General features: G+C 52.2%; 3 protein-coding genes and 4 non-coding genes across 7 annotated transcripts; 4 read left to right on the forward strand and 3 right to left on the reverse strand.

Annotated features, from left to right (window-relative positions):
• Window positions 1–1,277: 1,277 nt before the first annotated feature.
• On the reverse strand, window positions 1,278–10,678 carry KCTD2 (potassium channel tetramerization domain containing 2). The gene is made up of 6 exons (XM_039716196.1): window positions 10,388–10,678; window positions 8,839–8,947; window positions 7,831–7,922; window positions 7,116–7,211; window positions 5,304–5,429; window positions 1,278–4,606 (listed from the first exon to the last, which is right to left on the reverse strand). Exons 1-6 carry the CDS (start codon window positions 10,676–10,678, stop codon window positions 4,577–4,579), a joined length of 744 nt encoding a protein of 247 aa, XP_039572130.1. The 3' UTR covers window positions 1,278–4,576.
• ATP5PD (ATP synthase peripheral stalk subunit d) lies at window positions 10,628–12,825 on the forward strand. Its single transcript, XM_039715850.1, has 5 exons — window positions 10,628–10,999; window positions 11,491–11,587; window positions 12,032–12,103; window positions 12,433–12,495; window positions 12,611–12,825. Exons 1-5 carry the CDS (start codon window positions 10,878–10,880, stop codon window positions 12,740–12,742), a joined length of 486 nt encoding a protein of 161 aa, XP_039571784.1. The 5' UTR covers window positions 10,628–10,877; the 3' UTR covers window positions 12,743–12,825.
• A 5,807-nt stretch (window positions 12,826–18,632) lies between these two features.
• Window positions 18,633–18,705, forward strand: TRNAR-UCG. Its single transcript has one exon. It is a non-coding gene; the product is annotated as a tRNA-Arg (tRNA).
• Window positions 18,706–18,937: 232 nt separating this feature from the next.
• Window positions 18,938–19,010, forward strand: TRNAR-CCU. The gene has a single exon. It is a non-coding gene; the product is annotated as a tRNA-Arg (tRNA).
• Window positions 19,011–21,222: 2,212 nt separating this feature from the next.
• On the forward strand, window positions 21,223–21,295 carry TRNAR-CCU. The gene has a single exon. It is a non-coding gene; the product is annotated as a tRNA-Arg (tRNA).
• Window positions 21,296–22,739: 1,444 nt separating this feature from the next.
• TRNAR-CCU lies at window positions 22,740–22,812 on the reverse strand. Its single transcript has one exon. It is a non-coding gene; the product is annotated as a tRNA-Arg (tRNA).
• A 660-nt stretch (window positions 22,813–23,472) lies between these two features.
• Window positions 23,473–25,759, reverse strand: MRPL58 (mitochondrial ribosomal protein L58). The gene is made up of 6 exons (XM_039716061.1): window positions 25,533–25,759; window positions 25,090–25,126; window positions 24,924–24,983; window positions 24,247–24,329; window positions 23,985–24,154; window positions 23,473–23,708 (listed from the first exon to the last, which is right to left on the reverse strand). The coding sequence occupies exons 1-6, from the start codon at window positions 25,695–25,697 to the stop codon at window positions 23,624–23,626; spliced, it is 600 nt and encodes a 199-aa protein (XP_039571995.1). The 5' UTR covers window positions 25,698–25,759; the 3' UTR covers window positions 23,473–23,623.
• Between the last annotated feature and the right edge of the window lie 211 nt (window positions 25,760–25,970).

Genomic DNA, 25,970 nt, shown 5'->3' on the forward strand with positions numbered 1-25,970 from the left:
AACCTCTCATCACTTGATAATGCTGAGGCATCACCCGTTTCCTGCAGCAAATAAAGAAATGAATTTTTAAAGGAGTTAATGGGTTTCACAGCCTTGGATGGGAAAGTGAGGGATGGTGCAAAGACCTGGCAGCTCCAGCTTGCAGTTCCTGCAGGAACCACTGAGGAATGCTTCTGTGCCCTGTCTGATGGCATGGCATTGTTAGAGGAGCCACCTGCCTGGCAGATCTGGAGCTGGTTAAAGGTCCTGTAAAGTCTTTTCCAGCTTATGTGGCCTTATCAGACAGCCCTAAGGTGGGGTAGCAGAGTAGTTTTGGCATTATGTAAATGCTGGCTGTAACCTCAATTTCTGCTGACAAGCCTTCCCTGATGAACCATGTGTGTGGTGTCAGCAGTGCAGTTTCCACCTCTGCTAGCACTTGGAGTGTGACTTTGCTTCAGGCAAATTCACTGGCAGTGCAGACCTGCAGCCAGGTCTGGGATAGAGAAATGGTCAAGAAGTTTGAAAATACTATCTTCAATCAACGGATGCTGTGTGGTAACTTGGCTTAGCTATGGTTTCTGGTGAGCTCCCTGTGTGGGGACACTCCCATCTTCTTCCACTGTGCTGGTGTTAAACCCTGGTTTGGGGATGTCAGCCCATCCCTGCTCTGTGGCACTGAGGATGGAGACTGCAGCCTCAGAGTGCCCACAGGAGGCAACAGCCACTTGTTATCAAGAGTAGGATTGACTCAACCTGACTTCCCATTCTTCACTTGTGTCCTTGCTCTTCCTTTTTTAATTGTGTTGGTCCTGACTTGCCAATGTCATCCAACTCTGGCACACCAAAGATGAAAGAGTCAGACTCTTCCTCCATGTGGTCCAGTGTTGAGCAGGGGCTTAGCAAATGACAGCTGACAAGAAAAAAAATCCTCTTCCTGTTTTAGCTACTCACATTTAGTGGTTGTATTAATGGTCTACTTGCTTGTGGTTTTCAGTGGAAATGGTTAGGATAAATGTGGAATTTGAAGTTATTTTATAGACAAAAACATCAGAAAGAAGCTTCAGTTGTACCTTTATCCCTGAAAGCAGCCTAGGAGGACTCCAGATTCTCCTTTTGGCAAATGATTGTTAGAAGTGAATTGAAGCCAGAAGCAAGTGCCCAATTGCACATTTCCTCCCCCACAATGCAGTATCTGTGTGGTGCAGGCAAAGCAGCAGGCTGCAGACTGCCCTTCAAACTTTTCAAACCCATTTCAGAATCTTTATTGGAAAAAAAAAAAAAATAATCACAGCATCTCAACTGTTATTCAAACACATTTAATAAACAAAGAGAAACAGTAGCAAAGGGCACTGACACGTGACAAACTGTACAAAACCCCCGGGTGGGAGCCCACGGCCCGGCCACTCCGGCCCCTGCCCCGCAGCCAACCAGGCCCCTTCTCCTCAGCCCACTCAGTCACCCCTGAGAAAAATCAGTTTTTAAAAATGTGCAGAAACCAAGACACTTCAAGAGGTTATTTCCAGTCTTGCCATAATGGAACAATTTAGGCCACTGGGAAAGTTTTAAAAAAACTTAGTGTCATACGCTCCATTCCCAGGATTAATGCTCTAAGTGAACCCTCCCAAGAGGCAGAAGCACTCTTGGACAGCCAGTAGATCTACCCCTGCTCTCCTACTCTACTCACCACAACATGCTACACTTTTTTAGAGTGAACGGGACAAATTTCATCCTAATTCAGCACTAATTTTGATATAGTTGTGACTGAGTGAAAGGCAATGGAAGGAAAAGCCCTGCCTGAGCACAGAAGGGATGCAACTGGTGCATCATGCTGAGACCTGCCCTGTCTCAGGGTAAAGGTGACTTAGCAGTCAGGGAAGGAGAAATCCTTCACTGGGAATGTACCTGCTCTGGATGGACTTTGTGCCTAGTCCTAAATATCACCCAAAAACTTGAGCATCCAGTACCAATGATTGGCTTTCTACCATAAATTTGTTCTGCTGAAATTCAATGGACCCTGCATGGAGCCCAAAGAGTCCATGGTCCCCTGGCACCTTCTCACTGCCAAAAGCAGCACAAAAGGGAAAATCAAGATGCAGCTCTGACCTTTCTTGTGCTCATCATTTAAGCAGCTGTGCCATTCACCTGCTAATGGTCCCTTTTAGGCTCTGTGGCTCGAGGGCAGAGCAATGGCATCACTGCATCAGGCAACCCTCCAGTGGGCTTCACCACGTGTGACACAAAGAAGCCAGGAAGTGTTTGTTATTCTTGTCTACTTGAGCTGTACTGGACAGAAAGTCTCCCTCTACAACAAGTGTTGCTTTGAGCTCCATGGTTTAACGAGGTGCTCAGCTGGCATCAATGTGGCAAACACAGCCTGATCTATTCCTGTTGCCTTTAGTTTGGTATTTCTTGACCAGTTCCCAAAAACTCCCTCCTCTGAGGAAGGGGAATAAGACAAATGAGTGTTAAAGGGCTTTTCAGGCTGCTAACTTGCATACATGTGCTTGTTTCTTAGCTATGAGCACAGACAGTGGCTGAGGCTACAGCATAGGGACAGAGGAGGGAGATCTGTACACATCACAGTGTTGTTCAGGCCCAGCCAAGGTGTGTAGTCTGATCACATCAACACCAGCTCACCATGTTAGAAACAGGGCAGATGGAGGGGAGCAGAGCTGGGTTTTTCAGTCTGATGGAAAGCCAGCTGAGATTCAACAGCCTGTCACTGACACAATGTGAATTCAAAGACATTTGGCACAGTCTGTTGTTACCAGGACTAATCTAGCACAGACAATTAAGCAGTCTGTCTTGAGAATGAGGCAAGGGCTCCACCAGAGGAGGTACACTGGCAAAGCAGGATGGAGGACAGGCAGGAGGACATGCAGGACTGCAGAGAGGCAGAGCACAGCGGTGCCACTCTGTCTTTGCTGCACATCTTGGTCACTGAACTGTTGTTGGACTGGTGGTAGGACCCTCTCAGCAACAAGTGGTTAAGATGGAAACTGCCAAATTCTGTGTCAAAACTTTCAGGAGAACACGGGTAGCTGAAGCCCTCCAGAAAGGAGCCCAACCCCTCGGCCCAGGTGAGGGATTTTCTGGTAGCTTATTGAGAAACATCTGCTCTGAGCTTGTCAATGTCTTAATTCCAGCATCTCCAAAGCTTTGCTGTAATGTCAGTTTGGGACTTGACTGAAAATGACCCAAGTGCCAGGACACTCAGGCTACAAAGAACGAAGGCAGGATGAAAGGGGAAAAACATGCAGCAAATTCCTATGAAATTCCATGTACCAGACTAGGAGGGACATGCCCTTGGTTAGGGGTGGCACAGAGTAACAGAGGGGAACCAGTGACTGCAGTTTGGCTAAGATTAGAATTCAAGAGAGGCACAAACAAACATTTTGCACATCCATCCAAGGCATTCCAAAAAAAAAAGGAAATAAAAGTTACAAAAGTTGACACATCACTTTGGACAAGAAACATTACAATAGTTTGGCAACTTTTCACCAAACCCCCCCACCCCAGCTCTGTGATGTCCCTCTGTAATTTGAGGTGATCTCTTAAAGGTGGGGACATGAGGGGGCTGCAGGTAAATCACTGTGTTTAAATAGGGGATCTCCTCTGCAAAGGATCTCGTGGGGTCAGACAAACCTACCTGCTTGGTACAGTACAAAAGAAATTCTGCCTGAAGCCCTCCCTGGAGAGAGGGAAGGAGACAGAGCCCACACTGCTGGAGACAAGCAAGGCAAAGCTGAACTTGGCAGCAGCAAGTCCCCAAACCTTGTGACTTTGCACCAGGCTAAGCTATGGCCGTGGCAAGGGGAGATGTCACCACTCTTCCTCTGTGGAGAAGTGTAAAGGACAGGATTATCACTCTATCACTATTTTGGTTGAACACAGGTCTCTTTTTATGCATACAAAGTAATGGGCTTTGGAAAATACCAGGAGCCCATGTGGAATAGTGTTACCAGTGAGACCTGTGTCAGATGGACACACAACTCCCCTGACCTCAGATCTAAACTCAGTTCTTAGGAATTGAACAAGGAACAGATACAAAGCAAGGATAGAAAAGTTTGTGTGGGGTTTTTAGGAGTGGTTGTTTTGTTCCTCCTTTTAAAGCCCTGTTCTTCAGATTTGGGGGAGAAGGGGGAGCACTGCAAGGTCCCTGCACTTCCCTGGTGGCAGAGCTGGGTGCAAGCAATGGCACAGCTCAAATATGGACCTTCCCCCCCACAGCAGCCTGTGGAAGGTGGGATTGATTACAAGGGCCTGAGGACCTGAGCAACCTTCACAAAGGCTCCGACTGGGAATCCAGCCCAGCCATTGTTGGAAAAATTCAATACAGCGCTGGCCAAGGAAATCAAACAAATACTTGTGGAAAGGACTGTCCAACTGGAAGAGTCTTTTCCTTTCTTGGTTTCCAGGGTGAGAGAAAAGCCTTTGGTTATGACCAGAATTATTTGCCATTGGCAGGACAGGCTTGGCTTTGCTTTGCATTAGCTTGGTTATTGTACAAGGGCTGGGCTGCTCTCTGGAGAGCTGCTCTGCCCAGCTGGACTGCCCTGTGACATCTGGGAGTTTAATGGACTGGACACTTGAATTACATCCGGGATCCTCGCTCCTGAAGAATCTGAAACAGAAGAGACCATCTATGAAAACCTCAGACAAGTTTAAATGCAAAAGCTCCTGTTCAGAGTCCTTGTTTTTTGCAGAGAAAGGAAGCATGGACTAATATGAGAGCAGCTTGCAGGCTTTTATACCACCACAACAACTGATGGGCTGGTTAAGGGTAAGTGAGCCCCTTCTCTAGAAATCCTGCTCAGCTGCTTGCCAGGAGGTTGAAAGATGTTGCCTTTTGGTTTTATTCTGGCGAAAAAAAGAAAAAGTGGATTCATAGAATAGTTTGGTTTGGCAGGGACCTTAAAGCTTATCCTGTTCTCTGCCATGGGCATGGACACCTTCCACTAGACCAGGCTGCTCAGAGCCCCATCCAACCTGGCCTTGAACACTTCCAGGGATGGGGAGGGTTGAAGGAGCACAAAAATCTTGTTTCTCCCTGCAACATCCTTCAACAACAAAACCTAACCTCAAAGATCCTTGCTACTCTGTTCTCCCTCTTCAAGTTATTCTTTCCTTCACTTTTTGATCTTAATTTGAAGTGCACAAAGAGCTTAGCTCTTGTCCTTCAGTAAATCATGAAATCTTCCAAGAAGGGATGGAGAAGGCAATGGGAAAGCTGATCCACAGAACTACTGCTGCAGCCTGGTGCAGGAAAGATTTTTCTTTCTAGAGGAATTGAAATTGATACATCTGAGCAGGTGCCTTACCTTGGCCTTCTCACTTGGCTCCTTGACAATGCCATTGGTGGAATTGTTGAGCTCCCTGGACACAACACAGAGGAATTCTGCCTGGTCTTCATTTCCATAGTTATAGGAAGATCCAATGCTGATCAGCTGTGCAACAGGAGACAGCCAAGGTAACTATCAGTAAGTGTGGGTTTTATTCCTGCAGTTGCTGTGGGACAGGACTGTCTGGATGAAGTGTCCCCTGCAGCCTCCTGTGTGTGTAAGGCAGGGACACATCTGAGCTCCACAGCCCTCTAGTGGCACCTGGAGCCCCGGGAAGGAATTCCAGCCTGAAACTAATGCTGAACACAGCAGAACATCGCCCAGTTTGTGAGGGTGGAAAAAGGGAAAACAGATTGTGCAATATGTAATATCCAGCTCACTCAGACGTGGGCAGGCATTGCAAATTGCCTGGTCCTTGCTGAACTCAGCTCTCAACTGCCTTGTGACTGATGTGGAAATGGGAATTCTTTACCCCAGGCAGATGTTGGATTAACTGGGGACATGTGGTAAACAGACACTGTCCTTTATGTGGATGCTGCCAAAATGGAGTCTGCTATCTGTGTAAATGGGATTATATTCTATTACTGTTGTGTTGAGGGGTCTGGACTCAATCCAAGAAATCCCATCTGTCTCATTCATCATTATTACATTAAAAGGACATCCTGGAGTACAGAGCTAATTTGTCATTTACAACTCAGTTCTGCTTTCCAGAAAATAAATCCAAGTCATCTGAAGAAAGCATTGACTCTTACCAACTTCAGTGTGCAGCATGCAGCTTAACTTCCATGTCCAAACAGATTTTGGAAGAGACAGCTCCACATTTATAGATAATAGATTTGAAAAGGAAGATTAGGAAAGATCTAAGGATTCAGGTTCCCATGAAAGGCACTGTCTGTAGCCTCAAGGTTTTGGGGGTGTAGCTATGGATGTGTGAAAGGCAGATTCTGTAAACTGTTGAACAGCAAAACCTGGGAATGGAGCAGTGAGTGGTTCCTGGTCACAAGATTTCACTATTTCCTTATGGGGCAGGTTTTTGGCTGCCTCTCCACTCTGAGACAGTTTTCAGGTATTACAGAACAGATCCATAGAACAACTGATGGGAAGAGCTGTTCCTAATCCTCTGCCTCACTACATGTCAGCACAATTCCCACAGCATCCACTTGTACTGAAGCTGGACTAAATGGGAAGACACTGCTGTAATCCACAGACCCTGTTCTGTAGTTTCTTAACATAACATAACATAACACACAGGCCAGGTATCAGTTCTCCCTCCTCAGAAATGAGAGAACTGTGTTTGATTCCAGAAACCAAACGTGGAGCTAATGCCATGTGCCACTGCAGTGACACCCAGCCCTGCAGCCACCCAGAACCAGCTGACTGCACAGACACCTGCACAAAGTTCTTGTGTCCCTCAGAGCCTCTTTAGCAAATGCAGGAGTCGTGGCTTTGAGGCTCCAAGAAAGTTGTACTGTGTTTTTTCATGGCTCTGGTAATTTTTCTGGATATAACTGTTATACTGTGGCCTGGTGTATGTGATGAAATGCAGGAGAAGGGAAGAACTGCTCTGGAATTTGACAAGCAGACAAAAAGCCCTGAGAGAAAATGAAATCTCTCTGGCAGCTTGAGTGACTTCTGCTCTCCCCTGTCAGTAACTGGGTACAAGTGGATTGCTGATCAGGTCAGGCTGCTCATTCAGAAGAGCAGAGCAGTGTGAAAAGCAACTCAACAGGCAACTCTACTTATTCCACACCCAGTTTTCAAAGGAATTCTGCCATTCTTTGCTAATGGTACCTGTTCAAATTTCCATCCGTCGGACATGGTGGACACCATCTGTGTGAGCTCTTCCTCTTGGCACTGCAGCACTCTGTACACGTGCTTCACAGGTCCCTGGAGCACAGACAACAATGGCTCTACTTAGTAATTGCTTTATTAGCATCATGCTAGAAAATTAATAAGCTGCTCCTGCTCTCATCTTAGGAAGTCAGAGCCCCAAGGGCTTTCTAAGGGTGTTTTCATCCCACTGATTCCAAAACACAACCATATGCCTGGCACTCTTCTCTTAAAAGCTTTCTAGGTGTCTAAGCTAAAACTTCTTTAGCTTTCAAAGCCATTTGCTGCTTTTTGAAAACATTTCTGAAATTGAATCTACTGGATGTGCTGATATCAGCTGAGCATCAATGGGAAACATGTCACAGAGAGACAAAGGGAAGAGATGGTTTAGAGAAGGAAGAGTTTGAGCTGTTCTTTGCCAAAGCACTATGTTCTGCTTTGTAACCACCCATTTCTGCTCCTGGCCCCTCTCCTGTAAGTGTCCTTTGCCTTTGCCTGCAGTGCTGACTCAGTGCTCTGTGCTTTATAAAGCCACACTGAGGACTCTGCTGGCCATGCCCTGCTTCCACCCAACACCATTTATTGCCCTGTTACTGCTGAGCCCAAGAAGTGCTGCTGCAAGGGCTGCAGCCATGCCTGTCCCCCTGAGCTGGCTCACAAGGCAGAGGGGCTTTACTTGAGAGGTTCTGTTCTCGTTGTCGCGGATCCGCTCCTTCACCAGGCGCACCAGGGACGCGATGTTGTAGAACTCAGCCTCCTCCAGCACCCCTGCAGAGCAACCCAGAGCACAGTCCTGTCACTCTGCACAGCACGGAATGAAGAGCATCCTGCCACAGGGATGCAAACCTGCTGCTGACTCCAAATCTAGCCCAGATGTCAGAATCCCAAATGTGCCACCCACCTCCTGCTCCCAGGCTAGGAGAAAATGCTGCCACCTCCTGCTGTGACTTAAGAGGAGCTTTATGAAACATTATTCCTGGGGTGGATGCTTTGTGGGGGGCTCCTGGATTGAGTGGAGAGATGAGAATCTCGACTCCATGTTCCAGAAATGGAGTTGAGATTCTCATTAAAATATCTTATTAACATATCATTGTAATATGATCTATATTATAATAAGCCAGAAGGCTGGTTTATTATATTATGATATATATGATATTAAAATGATATATTAAAACTATACTAAAAGAATAGAGAGAAAAGGATTCATCAGAAGGCCAGAAAGAACAAGAATGGAATGCAGTAACAAAGGCTTGTGACTGCTCACAGCTTTGATACAGGTGGTGTGACTGGTCAAGTGAAAACAATTTACCTGTTGGTAAACAATGCCCACATTACATTCTACAGCCATCAGATAGTTCATTGTTTACATATCTTCTCTGAGGCCTCTCAGCTAGGAGAAGAATCCTAGCAAAGGATTTTTCACAAAATATCACGGTACACATTCCCCTCTCCCTGGGATGATCAGAAATCTCAGGGCACAGTGTCTGTTCCTTCACCCAGCCCCAGAGCTGCCTGTCTGGGGAGAGCCAGGCCTGGGAGGGGCAGAGGGGCTGGGGGCTCAGAGCACTGACAGGCTGTGCTGAGAGCTGCAGCTCTGCTCTGGGGACACACGCAGCTGGTGATTTAATCCCTGCTAACGAGCAATTAACAGCACTAACAGCCTCTCCTGGTGCTTTTCTCTCACCTTCCTCTGCCAGCTCCTTGTTGATGATGAGCTTCCCGTGCCGGAGGTAGTTCAGGATGGGGCCAAAGTAGGTGGGGTCTCTGTCGATGAGATAGGCTCCAGTCTCATCCTGAGGGCAAAACAGGCAGGGCTCAGTGCTGCCAGCAAAACAGGACTGCAACCCAGCACAACAAATGGAGCAGCTTCTCTCAGAGCAGCTGGAATCATCTGTGGGAGGTGTTCAAACTGTGTGTGTGTGTGTTCAAAGGTGTGCTGCATTTAAACCATTTTTCCTTTTCAGTATCTGCTCTACAACACTGCAGATGCCTTGCATGAGGCACTGGGGCAGCTTGTGGGCCTGGAGAGAACAGCTGGGGTCAGGGGGCAGTAAGAGCCAAACCCTGGCACTGGTGTTCTGGCTCAGCTGTTCTCCAGACTAGGAGGTGTTCAAAAGTGCTGCATTTAAAGCATTTTTCCTTTTCAGTGTCTGCTCTACAACACTTACATGAAGCACTCAGGCACACACCTTGTGGGCCTGGAGAGAACAGCTGGGGTCAGGGGGCAGTAAGAGCCAAACCCTGGCACTGGTGTTCTGGCTCAGCTGTTCTCCAGGCTGGTTTAACCAGGGGGCTCTGGAGGAAAATGGGATCTCCAGTTCTAGCCAAAACAGTTCATGTTTAACCCTTTCCACCACTGCAGTGCTCCAGCCACGTGTCCAGCAATACAACAACTCCTGGCTCCAATAACCAACCCTGGCAGCCAAGAGCACCTCCTGAGCAGCCCTGAAGCACTGTGCTTCTTCTCCAGAGCTCTCACAGCCCTCCCTCAAGGACTTCACAGCATTGTTCCCCTGCCAATCCTCTCTAAAGCAACAAGGCACTGTGCAAACCCACTCTGAAATCTCTCCTCTGCTCACTGAGGCTGCTGGCTGATGTTTTGATCACAACCAGGATTTATCTTGTCATTAAACTCTGAATGGAGCAGCAACAGACTCGACTGATTCTGGCTCACTCACAACATCTACAACACCCTGTGCACCCAATCCTGGGGGAAATCTGCAACTGCAGGAATGATTGTTAATTGCAAAATCCTTACAATAAACTGAAAAAAAATAAATCTGCAGTTGCAAGAATAATCGAAAATCCTTACAATAAACTGCAATGACTGCAAAAAACTCTGCAATTACAAGCATAACTGTTTGAAAGATCCTTATAATAAGTTCAAAACTGTCCAGCCACACAAGGAACGTGCACCACGATCTTTTATGAGAGTGCAGTGAAATGCATTAAACACCAAACCAACAGCAGAGGTGCTCAGGGTGCGAAACTGTCACATTCCCGTTTCTAGGAGTTTCCTTCCTGCTGTAACGCCCGGGGGATGTGTGCTGCTCCTCGAGGGCAGCCCACGGCAGGCGGAGGGCTCGGAACCGGGCCGGGAACCCGCGGTGTCCCAGCGCGAGGGCGCGGCCGGGCCCGTTCGGGGGTGCGGCCCCTCCCCGGCCCGGGGCACGGGGCACAGGCCGGTGATGTGCTCGGGCCCGGGCTTCCCGGTGACCCCGGCGCGGCCTCACCTTGTCGGAGCCGAGCTCGGGCCCGTCCTGGCAGCACAGGCGGCACAGGAAGGACTTGGGCTCGCGGCACAGCGTCTGCCGGGTGCTCACGAAGTACGTGCCGCCCACGTTCAGCCGCACCCACTTGGAGGCGGCGGCGGGAGCGGACAGCGCCCCGGCGGACCCCGCCGCCGCCCCGGCCGCGCGGGGGCTGGGCGGGCCCCGGGGGCGGGCACGGCACGGCACGGCACGGGCCGGGGGCGGCCTCGGTGCTGGGGGGCTCGTGGGAGAGCACGGGGGCCCGCGTGGCATCGCGGCGTGCCCCAGGAGCGACCCCCGTGCCCCGGTGCCCGCATTCTCCCCGTGCCCCGGTCCCTGTGCCCGCGTTCTCCCCGTGCCCCATCCCCGGTGTCCCCGATCCCTCCGTGCCCCGGTCCCGGCCCGTCCCGCCCCTCGGTGCCCCGTGTCCCGCCCCCCGTGACCCACCGCTGTCTCCGGGCCAGGCGCGGCCATGGCGGGACGCAGAGCTGCCCTCAAGGCCGTGGACTGGGCGGCGTTCGCCGAGCGGGTGCCCGCGAACCAGCGGGCCATGTTCAACGCGCTCAAGACCCGCAACGACGCGCTGACGGCCCGGTGAGTGCCCGCCCCGCCGCTCCGCGCTCCCGCGGGGCTTGCAGCGGGTCACCTTCAGGCGCCGCTGGCTTTTTTTGGCAAATCACCTTTAGTTAATCTTCCCCTGAGAATAGCTGCGGCTCTGTGAGCGCACCCTGCTGTGGCAAAGCTTTGTCGCTGTTAAATGCTCTGCAGATTCATCTGTGGTTCTGGGATCCTTTGGCGTGCTCTGCCTGATCCAGTGCTGGCTGTGGGATCAGGGAATGTTGCTGGTTGCCTCTGGCTCGGTGTTGTGAAACAGCCTGGTCCTTCTGACGGGCTGAGCTCTGCCCTGTCCAAGGGCAGACTGTGAAACAGCCTGGCCCTTCTGACAGGCTGCACCCACAGGGGCTGAGCTCTGCCCTGTCCAAGGGCAGAGGGACTTGCAGACATGGCTTGTTTCAAACTTGAGAGCACCTGAACTAAACTCGGGCTGTGCTGCTGCTGATGTGTGCTGTGCTCCATCCTTGCAGGCTGGCTGCACTGCCAGAGAAGCCCCCGGCCATCGACTGGGCTTTCTACAAAGCCAATGTTGCCAAGGCTGGAATGGTGGATGAGTTCCAGAAGAAGGTCAGTCTCCTTGCCAGCTGGGTGTTGCTTTTTGGAGTTTAATTGGGGCATTGAGAGGAAAACAGCAGGATCAGCAGAGAAGGTTGGTTGTGTCACTGTGAAAACTTGCCTCCCAAGACTGGAGGCACCCACTGAGCTCAGGTGGGTCTGGGAGCTTTGTGTGGGGCAGTAACTCTGTGGTAGGGAAGTCTGGGGTGTTGGACCTTCCAGCCTGCTCACAGTGGTGTTGGGCAGGGCAGAGGAGATGTCTGAAGCTCCTGGGTGAGCTTGGGGGGACAGGGGACAGCTGCACTGATCACTTTCAGCTCATTAATGTACATAATTGTGAGCAGATCCTGGGAAGGCAGGAGGGAATGCTCCCCTGCTGCTGGGGAAGGTGACCTCGGTGTGAAGGATTGTTTCAGTCAAACAAACCTTTAAAAAAAATTGTCTTTCAATTCCCAGTTCAGTGCACTCAAGGTTCCTGAGCCTGTGGACACACAAACTGCCAAGATTGATGCCCAGGAGAAGGAAGCTGTGAGTGAAGCATGGCCTGCTGCTGGGGCTGTCCCTGCCTTCTGTGGGGAGGGAGGGGACCTTGTGGATGTGGCCCTGCACAGCTCTGCCCTGCACACGAGTGCCTGCCTGTCTGAGCAGGGGATCCCTGCACAGCTCTGCCCTGCACACGAGTGCCTGCCTGTCTGAGCAGGGGATCCCTGCACAGGCTTTGGCTCTTGGGGGTCTGCTGGAGATTCCATGGGTTACCCAGTGTAGCAGTGGTGGATTTTAGTGCCAGCTGAAGGCCTGCTGGGGGTGTGTGCAGGCTCTTCCTCAGAAGCAGCCTCCCATGTCCTTGCTCTCCCCAGGCCAAGAGCACTGCTGAGTACATCCAGGCCTCCAAAGCCCGCATCGCCCACTACGAGCAGGAGGTGAGGTGCACTTTGCTCTGGGAATGTTCTCTGGGCCACCCCTTGCCCTCCTGGGTGTGCTTTGCTCCTTCCTGCTTGCCACTGACTTGTGGTGTGTCTGTCCCTGCTTCCACAGCTCCAGAAGCTCAAGAACATGATTCCCTTTGAGCAGATGACGTTTGAAGACTTGAGCGAAGCCTTCCCTGAAACCAAACTGAACAAGGAGAAATATCCATACTGGCCCCACAAGCCAATTGCTGATCTGTAAACTGCCCAGGGAGCAGTTTGATGACTGTCAGACTCCATGATGTTATAAATAAAGAGCTTTCTCTGTCTGTGGCTTAGATCTTGGACATGAGTTCTGAGTAACGTGGAGCAATACAGTGACTCACAAACATTCCACCTTTTCTGGATTTTGTGTTTTCTACCCACGAGCTTGTTTTGTAGCAGGGACCAAGCTCCCTGTCCTGCTGATCAAACTGAACCCTGTGAAATGCAAATAAACCTCCTGTCCTCTCTGTAACCACGAGGTGCAGGGAACAGAGCTCTGCCCTTGCAGGCAGACACTTGCTCAGAAGCTGAACGTGTGTCACCCTTTGAGATGCTGCAGTGTATTTGGCAGTGAATTGTGTTTGGAGTGTCTCAGACTTCTACAGGCACAGGTCCAGGGCTGTTTTCTGGGCTGAGTGATTGTTTAGGAAAAGCCAGTTGCAAAAGGAGTTGAGATGCACATTAAAAAAAAGTTACTTTTTAAGTTATTTTTAAAAACACTTAATCGTGGTGCTCCTTCTCTCTTTGCCCTGGATTTGTGAATGCTGCTGTTCCCACTGGAACTCACAGAAACAATAGTAAAGACTTGCATTGTTTTATTTAATAATCTGAGGTGGGATTCTTAAACACCTCCCCTCAAGATGGAAACTCCTCTAAGAGAAGGCAGTCAGCTCCCTTTCTTCTTGGTCATGTTGCAGGTCAGAATTGTCCCCAGATTTTACAACTATTTTATTCAAATACCTTAGTAGCCCACAGAATACTTCAAGAACATCTGTAGTTCTACTGAACCAGAGTGCAAAGTGCTACACATGCAGATCTTGGGTCCTGTGGCTTTGGATTTTAATTTTATTTTATTTTATTCAGGCAAATGAACTGCAGCTCCATGAATTGACCAGGAGCAAATTACAGCAGGGAGTGAGAAGCAACACAGTAGAGAACAACTGAGCTGGCACTGGGCAGAGCTGGTCTTCAGCTGCTCCATTTCACAGAAATCACAGTAAAAAAGAACAGGGACAGGAAGAGGTGGCTGAAGAGAAGCACCTTCTCCAGAACTGGAAGAAATGGCTCCAGCTCCCGCAGCTGCCAGAGGTGCTTGGCAGGCTGCCCTTGTCCTGGGGCTTTCCTGGGAGGCTGCAGCAGCTGGGGCCCCTCCTTGGCCAGCTTGCCTGGGGGTCTCTTGGGCAGCTCGTGTGGGTCTGCAGGGAGCAAAGGGCAGTGGCAGCACAGTGGGGCCACAAGGCTCACACTGCCTGGGCACTGTTTGCCCCTGAGGAAACCCACCCTGGCTCCACCAAACGTGCAGAGTGCCCAAACCTGCTGTGTTCCAGATGTTGTGGATTGTTTTACCTTGCTGGAAGCTCCTGAGGACCTTGCCCGGGCGCCGGGATTTGCGCTGCTGGTACAGCAGGAAGAGGGTGTCTAACACAGCCATGATCATGAGCAGGAAGGTGCCCAGGAAAAACACCACTGCAGAGCAACAGGAAAACAGAGAAAGCTCTGGATAATTGGCATTTTCTTACATTCCATTGCCTGGTGGGGAGCAGGGGGAGTCTAACTCCAGCAAGCTAATCAAGCTTAGCTGCTCATGACTCCAGTGTTCATGAACACGTCTATCAACATCCCAAAACCCTTCTCAGGGCTGGTACCTGTGTGAAAATTGGGGTTTATTTCATAAAGGTGGGTACCTATTATGGGTGGTTTGTTGGAGGAGGTCGGGAGGCTGTTGTTGAGAATCACAGCCAGCATGGAGCTGCCGAGAATGATGGCAATCTGGAAGTTGATTTTCTCCTCAAGAGAGCTGGGACCAAACAACACAGCCATGTCCAGCAAGTACAGGGCACACGTTGGGAGGATCAAGTTCAGAATGTAGAGAGTGGGTCGTCTCTCCATGGAAATCTGTTGAGGAAGATGGGCAAAATTTGATGAGCAAGAAATGACTCAATGTGTTGACAAATGCTGGTCCCCTAATGTAAAAAAATCATCTTGTTTCATACTGGGGTTTATTTCGAGCCAAATCAATGCAATATCACATGGAAGTGCTGCCATACCACATAGGTGACCACAGAAAATCCTTTGTCATCCATCATTTCCGTGAATTCAATGATGCTCAGGTTGGTGAACTGCCATTCTCCATCAGTTAGGATTAAGCTCTTGCTGTTTTTCATGATCTCGGCTGGTGTCCGTCTCGTCTTCATGACAAAGTCTGTTACTGCTTGGGCAGGAGGCAGAGGGGGGAGGGAAGTTGAAGAATTTAGGAATTTATTAGAGGTCAGTTGTTCCTCTCCCTTTCCCACCCAGCTGTGGGTGTATGCAGGCAGGAAGGGGGAAGGTTTCATGCATTGCTCAGGTTTCTCAGCCCATGAGGAAGAAATTACAAAGGTCTCTGTGAAGAGGCTTGGCTGGACCTCTGGGAATGTGGATCAGAGGGGAAACATCTGTTGAATTAGGGCAGTTGTCCTTTGTGGATGGGACCAGGGAGATTTTGTGCCATCTCTGCTTATATTTCAGCAGAGTTCAGGGATGAACTCTAAATGCAGTTTGAATCCCTGAAACTCTCCTTTTAATGGTTGTATTTGATGCCCTTGGAAATCTTTTTAACTTTAGGATTCTATGATTAATTTCCCCCCATTTCTATGGCTTTCAGGTGTGTTTAAAGATCGACCTTGCCAAATTCTATGTGAACAAGTAGCAGTTTTGCAGGAAGCCTCCTGCCCTCAGGTTTCTTGGTTTGTAGAAACCAGTCCTGGGAGGGGCTTGCCACAGAACATCTGGATTGTCCCAGAGATGTTGCTGGGCAATGTGCCAGGACAGAATGGCAGCATTTTAACTCATTTTCCCTGGTCTCATATGACCTCAACCCTGCTGTGAGCACGTGGTGCTGCTCAGGAGTTACCAGGGCCCATTTCATCTCCTCCTCCTCCTCCAGATTCAGCCCTGAGGGGGTCAGGCTCAGCCTGCAGCTGTACCTGGGTAGAGGAATGAAGCTATGCTCAGGTTGCACTTCTGGGTGTCGAAGGGGAACTTGAAGATGACCAAGCTGCACGTCAGGGTGACCTGGTAGGGCCGGGTGGAGTTGGAGGTGCCGTTGTGCATCAGGACCATGTAATTCAGCTCTGGGTTCTGCCCGTTCACTCTGCAGGGAGCACACAGGGACAGCAACTGAGCCCGTGCCTCAGCCCCATAAAACCAGCATGTGAACACCCTGTTGGGGGCTCTGAGCCATCACCCAGCCGTGGGATGCAGCAGGAAGAGAGGAAACCAGGGCTGGGAGAAGGGCTCATGAGCCCTTTGGGATCAGGGTTTGTTGTAGCTCCACACCTCCTGAGCATCTCCTGCCTCTCTGCCCTCTGCTCCCTGCCCTCACCAGGGCACAGGCTCATTCCTAGCTCTGCCTCCCTCTCCCTTCTCCCTCTGGAGAGCTGGTGGAGGTGCCCATCCCTCTGTCAGACCCTCAGTGCTGTATCTTTCCTCACACCACTGAAGGTCACTTTATTCCACAGCAGAGCTGGTTTCTGCTGCTTCCTCGATTTTAGCTACAGCCCAGATGGGATATTTCAGGAGCTGTTCCAGTATTCCAGAGCCACTAAGTGCTTAGTATAAACTGTGGTCACCATTAATCTAAATTAGGAGGCTCTCCGTTACAGAGAGCTCAAGGGAACAACTTTTAGCCATCTGAGTTTATCCCATTTCCTATCCCATCACCAACAGCTTGCATCCTTTGTATTTCTGTTGAGCCAGTGGATAACAATGAAAGGGGAACGTACCGCTCTAGGATGAAGATGGGGGGCGACCAATAAGTATCCATGGGCAGAACAATTTCAGAGATGTTACAGAAATCCCGGGGGTCCCAGGTTGCAAAAGGGTTCTGCCATTCCTGAGGGAAGAAGTTGCAGGAGAGAGGTGAGCTCTGGGCTAGGCAGCAGCCTCTGTGTTGGGATCAGGAGAGAAACGCTCTTGAGGGACCTACCAGGTTCAGGACGAAGTAAAAACTGACTGTCTGGAGCTTTTCCACCTGGAGAAACAAAGATACTTAGCTGATTTTCTCAGATGTGTCCAATGCAGAAGCTCTTCCCTGAGCACAGACTGCAGTCACAGGGCTTGAGAAGAGAGCTCATGGCTCTTGGTCCTGTGGCTGAAGAGTGGGAGCACACAGTCCAATGGTTAGGGAAAATAACAGATTGTTGTTAACATTTCCATGGCAGTGTCCTGCAAATGCCTGTTCAGGCACTCTGCAGGGTGTTTGGAGCCTCCTGCTGAGCAGACTGCTTGTCTGGATGTGACTTCTGGAAGGAGTTGGAGAAAATACTCCAGATCTTCCAAAAGTGCTTTCCAACAGCAGGGAGTGAAGTGGAAGGGGCTGATTCTCACCCCTGTGAACTTGCTGTCAGAAGACTCAAACCCTGGCCTGGTAACAGCCCAGTTTCCTGTTGTAAGACTCATTTTGGGTCCTTACCACAGAGAGAATTGCCACCAGAAGGAAATCCACCTTCACTTCCACAGGCTTCAGGTTTATCTTGGGCAGAATGTACGTGTGCAGCTTGTCGTGAGAGGAGATGTTCAGGTAGTCAACAACGTCATAGTAGGTGCAGAGGTACTTTGGAGCAGCCCCTGCTGGAAAGAGAATTCCACTTGAAACACAAAAACATCAGGCAACCAGTGAGAGATGCATCAAAAAAAGAAAGAGTGTGGAGCTGTGGAAAAACATCGTTAGCACACAAAAATCCCTTCTCACACAGATGAGAACAGAATTCCTCAAAGGTTTTCAATCCCCCTTGCACTTACCTGTCCCAAGAGTAAAGGTGAGGATGGCTACAAAAACTGCCTGCATCATCTCCTGCTTCCAAATAAGGAGGGGAATGGTACCGTGAGTCTTATGAACCAGTCCAGGACACGTCATTTGTTATGTGGAAGTTGATTTGATATTTATTAATGAGGGATGGGTTTTGGTAAACAGACATTTTATCTGTTAGGAGGAAGAATCTGCTAATGGTTTGATGCACTCTGCTGGCTCTTGGGAGTAGCCTTTAGTTGTGGTCAAGGAAAAATAAGGTCATAAAAAAAAAATTCCAACAATTTGAGGGAGAGGAAAAGAAAGGGCCCATCCCCACAAAGAAAAGGCAAATAGCCAGAGCTACTCAGTAGCAAATTTAGTCTCATTTACGGGGCTGAGAGTTTGCTGCAATCCCACTGAAATGGATCAAGAATTAGGGCTTGTGTGCCTGAGGGCTGTGGGGAGGCTGCTCTCCTCCGAGCCCAGTCCTGATTCCTGCAGACCACACTGTCCTCCCCACTGAGCCCCCCGTGCACCCATGGATCTTCTGCCTCCTTGCTCATCTCCCATGCTCCTCGTGTTCTTTTCTGAGTCCTCACAGTTAAGATGAAAGGCTCAGAGACTTCTGAGTGTTTTTTATCTGTCTGTGTTTTCCTCTGCTGCCCTTCCCTCCATCTCTGCCTTTTTTTTCTGCTGTCATCCCAGTGCTCCTTGTGGGTCCCTTCCACCCCAGCACATTCCACGATTCTGTGAAGGGCTCCAGGGCAAAAATTGCAGTCACCAAGTCCCACGCTTGACTCCCCCCCTCGAGCAGCAGAATTCCCCGTGGCAGCGGATGGTCCTTCCCCAGATGTGTCCCTGCCATCCCCCTGTCCCCAGCCGTGTCCCTGCCATCCCATCATCCCCAGCCGTGTCCCCCTGTGTCCCCGCCATCCCCCCGTCCCCAGCCGTGTCCCCGCCATCCCCCTGTCCCCGCGCACTCCCGTGTCCCACTGCCGTGTCCCCTGTCCCCGTGCCCCCCGTTTTTCCCGGTGTCGCCGCCCGGGGTCCGGCGGTGCCGGGGGGCGCGGGGGTGATGCCGAGGGTTGGCAGCATCACCGGGGGCTCAGCGCGCAGCGACCGCGTGGCCTAATGGATAAGGCGTCTGACTTCGGATCAGAAGATTGAGGGTTCGAGTCCCTTCGTGGTCGGCCTTTTTCCCCCCACCCCGCTTCCCCCTGCTTTTGAATCATCTTTTCCCGTTTCTCCCCTCGCGTCTCGGGGGTGCAGGGAGGAGGCGAGCCCCGGCTGTGCGGGAGCGGCCCGGCTGCGGCCCGGTGCCGTGCCGTGCCGTGCCGTGCCGTGCCGGGCCGGGGGCCCCGGGACGCCCCCTCAGCGCGGGGTCGCAGCCGTTCCCGCGGGCCGGGGCGCGCGCCCTGCGCAGCCCCAGTGGCCTAATGGATAAGGCACTGGCCTCCTAAGCCAGGGATTGTGGGTTCGAGTCCCACCTGGGGTGAGCCCTGCGTTTTGCCTCTGCTAGCCCCGGTTCCATCCTCCTCCTCCTCCTCGGAGCCTGATGTGGGGAAAGACCAAAGAGCGAGGTCGGGATGCTCCATGATGTGTTTTGGGACAGCAGAGTCCCCATGGCAGCTCCGGGCTCTCTCCACGGGCCAAGAGCTGCTGTTGATGGGATGATGTGACTGTCTGGTCCCTGTTTAGATTTCACGGAAAAGGGAAACAACGAGGAGCTGCTACAAACTGCTCCAGGCTTGGGTGCAAAGGTGGATGTCTTGTGCAGTGAGTTGTGTGGTCCCAGAGCTCTGGTGAGGCTGTGATCGAGGGGATAACAACCAGCTTTGCTCTGGGACCTGAGGGTGAGAGGAGAGGTGTTAATGAAAGGCTGATTTTTGGAGGGATGTTAGTGAAAGGATGGCTCTGACCAGGTCATGGACATCCTTCAAGGTGTCCCAGAAAGCACCAAAGCAGAGCAGTTGCACTTGTTCAAATACCTTTGTCTGGGCAGAGCTGGGCTTTTCTTGAATTTCAGCCACATTTCCCCTGGTTTTGAGAGAATTTCAGCCACATTTCCCCTGGTTTTTCTTGAATTTCAGCCGCATTTTCCCTGGTTTTCAGGGAATTTCAGCCACATTTTCCCTGGTTTTGAGGGAATTTCAGCTGCATTTTCCTCTCCTTCCTGCATTACCAGCTGCAGCCGGGCCCCAGCAGAAAGCCCATTGGTGCTGGTTCATTGCACCTTGCGTGGGGCTCCCTCTCCTTCCTGCATTACCAGCAGAAAGCCCATTGGTGCTGGTTCATTGCAGCTTGCGTGGGGCTCCTCTTCCCGGAGCAGGGCAGGCTGGGGTGCTCGGGAAGCTTTGCTGCACCAGAAACCAGATCTCCAGGAGGGGCTGGGCACTGGGGCCACAGTCCTCCCCACAAGTGCCTTTGGGATAGTGCCCTCTCGGATTCCTTGCATTAAAAAGCTGCCTGGAGGGTCTTTTCCTGTGGAGTTAATGGATGTTAAAGGCAGCTGTGGTCAGGCTAGTGCCACAGCAGTGAAACACAAAGTGAAGTTTCTTTTAAAGTTGTTTTTCTCTCTGCTGCCTGGAAGGCAGTGAGCCCACCCGCGCCCTGGGCACTGCACCACCAATTAAAATACCTGCTTGGGGTGGGCTTTGGGAGAATTTTCTTTGGGATTAGATGAGAAAAACAGGTTTTAGGAGAACAAAGAGGGGGTTAATGAGGCCCGTGGTGTTTTTCCAGTAGTGTTACATATAGTGTTACAGTGTTCTGCTGCAGTGGTGCCTGTGACATCTGCACTGACCCAGTGGCACATGGGGTCCCGGGGGAACCTCCATCACCAGGGTTGAGTCGGGAAAGCCAGGCACAGTTCCAGGGGGGATGGAGAGTGGGGGAATGGACAGTGGGGGATGCCTGGACCGAATGTGGGGGATGCCCGGGGGGGGTCGGGGGGCACTTTGGTGTGACTTTGGTGTGTTTCGATGGGGAATATGAACCCAGGGCTGGATCCAGCCGGAGTAGTGGGTGTTTAAACCTCCGATACCACAAGCAGGACTCGAACCTGCGGACTTCTGTTTGGGGAATCACTGCTTTGTCCGCTCAGCCACGGCGGCTCCCCCATGCCCCGCCCTCCGCGCTGCCCCCGCGGGCTCCGGGGGCGCCTCGGGGCTTCACGGAACCCAAACCGGCACAGGGAACCCAAACCGGCCCAGGGAACCCAAAGCGGCACTGGGAACCCAAAGCGGCACAGGGAACCCAAACCGGCCCAGGGAACCCAAACCGGCCCAGGGAACCCAAACCGGCCCAGGGAACCCAAAGCGGCACTGGGAACCCAAACCGGCACTGGGAACCCAAACCTGCACAGGGAACTCCACCCGGTACACGGGACCACAACCGACCCACGGAAACCAGACCGGTACATGGACCCCAACCGGCACCGCCAGCTCCCGGCGGGGCGCAGGGGGCTGCGCGGGGATCTAACCCCCCCCCACGTCCCCACCTCGCGTTGGCGTTTCTGCGCTGCGCCCGGAGGTGTGGGGGATGGCGGGGAGGGCAGCGGGGCCTCCATCTCCCGCACATCTGGGGGCCGTTCAGACCGGGGTGCTCCCGGAGATACCGAACGGGACCCTCCATCCTCACCGGACAGCCGCACGCCCGCCTGGCCAGCAGAGAGTTAAGTGACGGCACCCAAAACACGCCACAGCGCGGCCCCAGTGGCCTAATGGATAAGGCACTGGCCTCCTAAGCCAGGGATTGTGGGTTCGAGTCCCATCTGGGGTGACTCTTTTCCCTGCCGAGGATCCGCCGCGGTGCCGGGCGGTCCCGGGGAAGGGCTGGGATCCGGGATCGGGATCTGGATCGGGATCGGGATCGGGATCGCTCGGTTCTCCACGCGGGAACGCGATGCGCCAGTTCCCGCGGAAGGGCTGGGATCGGGATCGGGATCGGGATCGGGATCGGGATCGGGATCGGGATCGCTCGGTTCTCCACGCGGAACGCGATGCGCCAGTTCCCACAGCACAGCTTCCCGGCTCCCGCTCCAGCACCTCCTGGCATCAATCAGAGATTTTTCCTGGTGTTAAACCAGGCGCAGCCCCTCAATCTGTTTTTAATCCCTGAAATGAACGCGATGCGCCAGTTCCCGCAGCCCAGCACAGCTTCCCGGCTCCCGCTCCAGCACCTCCTGGCATCAATCAGAGATTTTTCCTGGTGTTAAACCAGGCGCAGCCCCTCAATCTGTTTTTAATCCCTGAAATTCCCAGCCCCTCCACGCCGCAGCGCAACGTGCTCATCCAGGGCTTTACGCCTTTGCTTGAGCCAAAGTTGTTCAAATGTGAGGGGAAGGAGCCCCGAGGAGCAGCAAGGTCCCCTGGGGGTGGGGAGCTCGCTGAGGCTGGCGCCGTCCGGGATGGTGACGGTGGGAGGACGTGCAGTGCCACAAAAACATCTGTTTTTAATCCCTGAAATTCCCAGCCCCTCCACGCCGCAGCGCAACGTGCTCATCCAGGGCTTTACGCCTTTGCTTGAGCCAAAGTTGTTCAAATGTGAGGGGAAGGAGCCCCGAGGAGCAGCAAGGTCCCCTGGGGGCGGGGAGCTCGCTGAGGCTGGTGCTGTCCAGGATGGTGACGGTGGGAGGACGTGCAGTGCCACAAAAACCTTGGAAGCAGCCACATCCCCGTGTTTGTAAAGGCCAGGACACAGCTCGGGGCTCCAGACACCTGGGAGAGGGGCGCTGGCAGGGACCATGCTGGGGAAGAAGGGGATTCACCATCCCTGCAGGTGCTCAGAAGGCGTGTGGATGTGGTATTTGGGGACACGGTTTGATGGTGAACATGGCATTACTGGGTTGGACTGGAGAAATCCCAGAGGTCCTTTCCACCCAGAGTGATTCAGTGATTCCGTGCAGAAAAGCTTGTGGTGGGGGAAATGTGAAATGGGGGGAAATGTGAAATGGGGTGAAATGTGAAATCTCCTGGTACTGAGCAGGAGTGCAGAGGCCAGGGCAGGGATTTCTGGGATGGCAGAATGCATTGCAGTGCCCAGCACTCCATTTTGGGGAGGATCTGTGCTTTGAGTGTTGTTTTTGCAGAGGGAAATATTCTGTCAGGGGAGAGCTCAAAGCTCCACTTCCAAAGGCAGTGATACCTCTGGGTGCCCCAAATTAACCTTAGGGATGACTTCCCTCTCTTACTTGGGGTTTTCCCAAAACAGATCCAGCTCTCCCCACCCCAGGTGGGACTCGAACCCACAATCCCTGGCTTAGGAGGCCAGTGCCTTATCCATTAGGCCACTGGGGCCCAGCCAAACATCCAAAAAAGGCTCATTTTGATTTCTTTGAGGCTCACAGTAACCCCACTTGGCAGTGGTGAAGCACATCGCAGCACAGAGCTTCATTCTCATTAAACAGCGTCCACTAACCAGCCTGGAGCATCCATCCAAAGGATTCTGGTGTCCCACTTCAAAGGCCAAAGCCTCCTGCACTCACAGGGTGGGTTCTGTCTCCTGCTGTTGAGATTTCTGCCAAATTCCTGATGTGGCTTTAGCTTAACTAAATTATGTGCTTTGTTTGGCTCGATAAAAATCAACAAAAGGAATAAAGCTGAAAGGAAGGAAAGAGAAGGAAAGAAACAGGGGATACTCTAAGGGATGGACTTGGTGATCCTTGAGGTCTTTTCCAAACTTAATGCTTTAAGATTCTATTTTCTACTTAGACGTAGAAAATAGAACCTTAAAGCATTAAGAAAGAAAATTGTTGTTGAGACTGCTTGTACTCTTCCCTTCCTTTTCCCAAAAGTTTGCAGCAGCTTTATGTTCAGCAGAAGAGGGTGCTCTGAAGGAGCAAAGCTTGCCTGAAGAACATAACATGTGGCTGACAAAAAAAAAATCAGAAGTTTTAGCTCCTCGCAAATGTGAACAATAGTTATTCTGAAAAATGATTCACAGGCCATCACTGTGTATCACTGGCTGCAAAAGGAGATGTTAAATACGTTTATTTACACTTTCAGGCTATTTTTATTCAATACAGCTCACGAATTTAGCATCATTAACAGCTGCCAACACCACTTCTTTGGGAAGATGGAATGCCAAGGGCTTGGATCTCTGCTGCTCTCAGTCGAAATCTGCCTTCCTGCTCTGTTTTATACTTGAGTGTATTTTTTTCTGTCGTAGCCGTTCACGGTTCATTTTTTCCACCCTAAAACAAAAATCAAAAGATCCCTCAGTGTACAAAGAAAGCATTTAAATATTCAACTTTTGAGATCTGATGAACTAACAAACATCCTCAGATAATAAAAACCAGTCCCTGTTCTGGAGACATTACCCAGCAAAGCAGTTAAAATCCAATGGATCAGGATATTCCTCAAAAAAGGAAATTTAAAGGAGTATGGCCAAAATTGTTTAAAAATGCTGCAAACCAAATTGTGTAACGTGACAGCCTGAACCTAAATGAAGAGCATTTGAATGAAGATACCTCTCTATGAGTTGCTGCGTGGTCTCCTTGGACACCACCTTGGGTTTCTCAGTCGCCTCCGTGACCATGGTCCGGATTTTCTCCAGGCAAATCGCCAGGTTCCTCATTTGGTAGCGGCTCTCCTCCGAGGTCACAATCAGCTCTCCAGCCCGGTTGATCCTGTTCCTGTGCTGAAGGGATGGGAAAGCGTGCTGTGAGCACTGGGACTGCCACGTTCTGCCCCCGGGGCGCTGCAGCCGTGCTGGCAAGGGGAGCTTGGTACCATCAGAGCCATCCTGTCTCTCACAGCTGCGGGAATCCAGTCGGCCGACGCCAGGTGGAACCGAACCTCTGCCTTGGAGTTCACTGGGAGGAAAAACAGGGTCTTGGTCCCCACGGCACAGCCTGCCTTCCTCAGGGCTGTGGGGTCGCCCAGCCCGATCCCTGCTGCCTTTCAGCACGGCACGATGCCAGGATGAATTTCCTGGAAGGTCACAATTCTCTTCTCGCTGTATTTTTACACTACAAACTTGTACCTGCCATGGTATTTGCCTTTCTAGACACTACAGAATTTATTGCCTGCCACTGCCTGCCCCATTTCTAATGGCAGAACAGGCGGTATTTTAAGTTTATCTGAATTAAGCCTTGAATTTATTGCACAGTGAACTTTCAGGATGCAGTTGGCTCTGTTATATTGATCTATGGATGGAGGTGGTGTTCCTTGTGACACCTGCTGCAGGAATGATCCCTGAACTGTTCCCAGGAGCATCAAAGTGTCATTGCTGCTCTCCAGCACTCTAAAGACTCAGAAGCTGTGTTAAAATCCAGGGTGATGGCAATGAAAAATAAATGTCCAGCAACATGAAGACGCTGTTTAACTTCCAGTTCTCAATATTTTACCACACGGTACAGAAAAAAACAGAAAATGGTGATTTTTCCAGGGGAGAAGCTGTTCCTCACCTTTATTAACGTTCTGCCCGCCGGGGCCGCTGCTCCGGCTGTAGGACACGGTCAGGCGAGCTGGAAGAGAGGGGCGGGGGCTGACCGGGACGGGGCTGACCGGGACGGGGCCGAGCCCGGGGGCTGCCCGGCTCCCGGCACGGTGTGCTGGGCGGGGGGGCCTCACCCATGGGGATGTCGAGGGCGGGCGGCCGCAGCTCCTCCTGGAACACACATCGGGAGCGGTGCCGGGGGGATCCCGGGGGGATCCCGGGGTCCGCCGGCCGGCCCCGCCCAACCGGGGACACGCCCTGAACCGGCCCCGCCCACCTCCGGCGGCCCCGCCCAACCGGGGACACGCCCTGGCACCGGCCCCGCCCACCGGCGGCGGCCCCGCCCGTTCCGCTCCGCCACCGCAGCGCTAAGCCCCGCCCCTCCGTTTGACCACGCCCACCTCATTGCTACCCTCATGTTGACCCCGCCCACCCAACGGCGCCGCCCCTTGCTGTGGCCACGCCCACCCACTATCAACCCATGAAGTAAACCTCGCCGGCCCGCTGTCAATCAAAAAGTAAACCCCGCCCACACGCCGTCCCTCGCCGGTTTCCTCTTTCCCCCCGCCCCTCTGACCGTCGTGCGGGCGGCCGTTCCGTCCTGCTGCGGAGGGTACAGCTTGTCCAGGCTGTGGGAGCTCCGGTACTCGGTGCCGGCGGCGGGCCAGTGCGAGAAGCGGGCGCACAGCAGCGCCAGCCCCGGCCGCGGCCGGCACAGCCCCCGCAGCGTGCGCGCCGCCATGTTGGCCCCGCGGTGCTCTCCCACCAGGCGTCCCCGCGGAAACGGCGGCCGCGCGCCGCGTTCCGGGGCGGGGCGGAGGGCCAGGGCGCGGTGAAGGGTCGTAAAAGAGGCGCTTTTGGGGCTGTGGGGATGGATCTTGAGCGTGTGATGTCCGTGCTGGGCGGCTGTGGGGCGGGGAGGGGTCTGCAGCACTAATGGGGGTGCCAGGAAGGGGGATGTGGGGTGCCCCGGAGGCGTGAGGGAGGTCAGGGGTGGCTCTGGTGTCCCGGGCCT

Source organism: Passer montanus, unplaced genomic scaffold (genome assembly GCF_014805655.1).
Source record: "Passer montanus isolate IOZ18808 unplaced genomic scaffold, ASM1480565v1 scaffold35, whole genome shotgun sequence".
Lineage (NCBI taxonomy): Eukaryota > Metazoa > Chordata > Aves > Passeriformes > Passeridae > Passer > Passer montanus.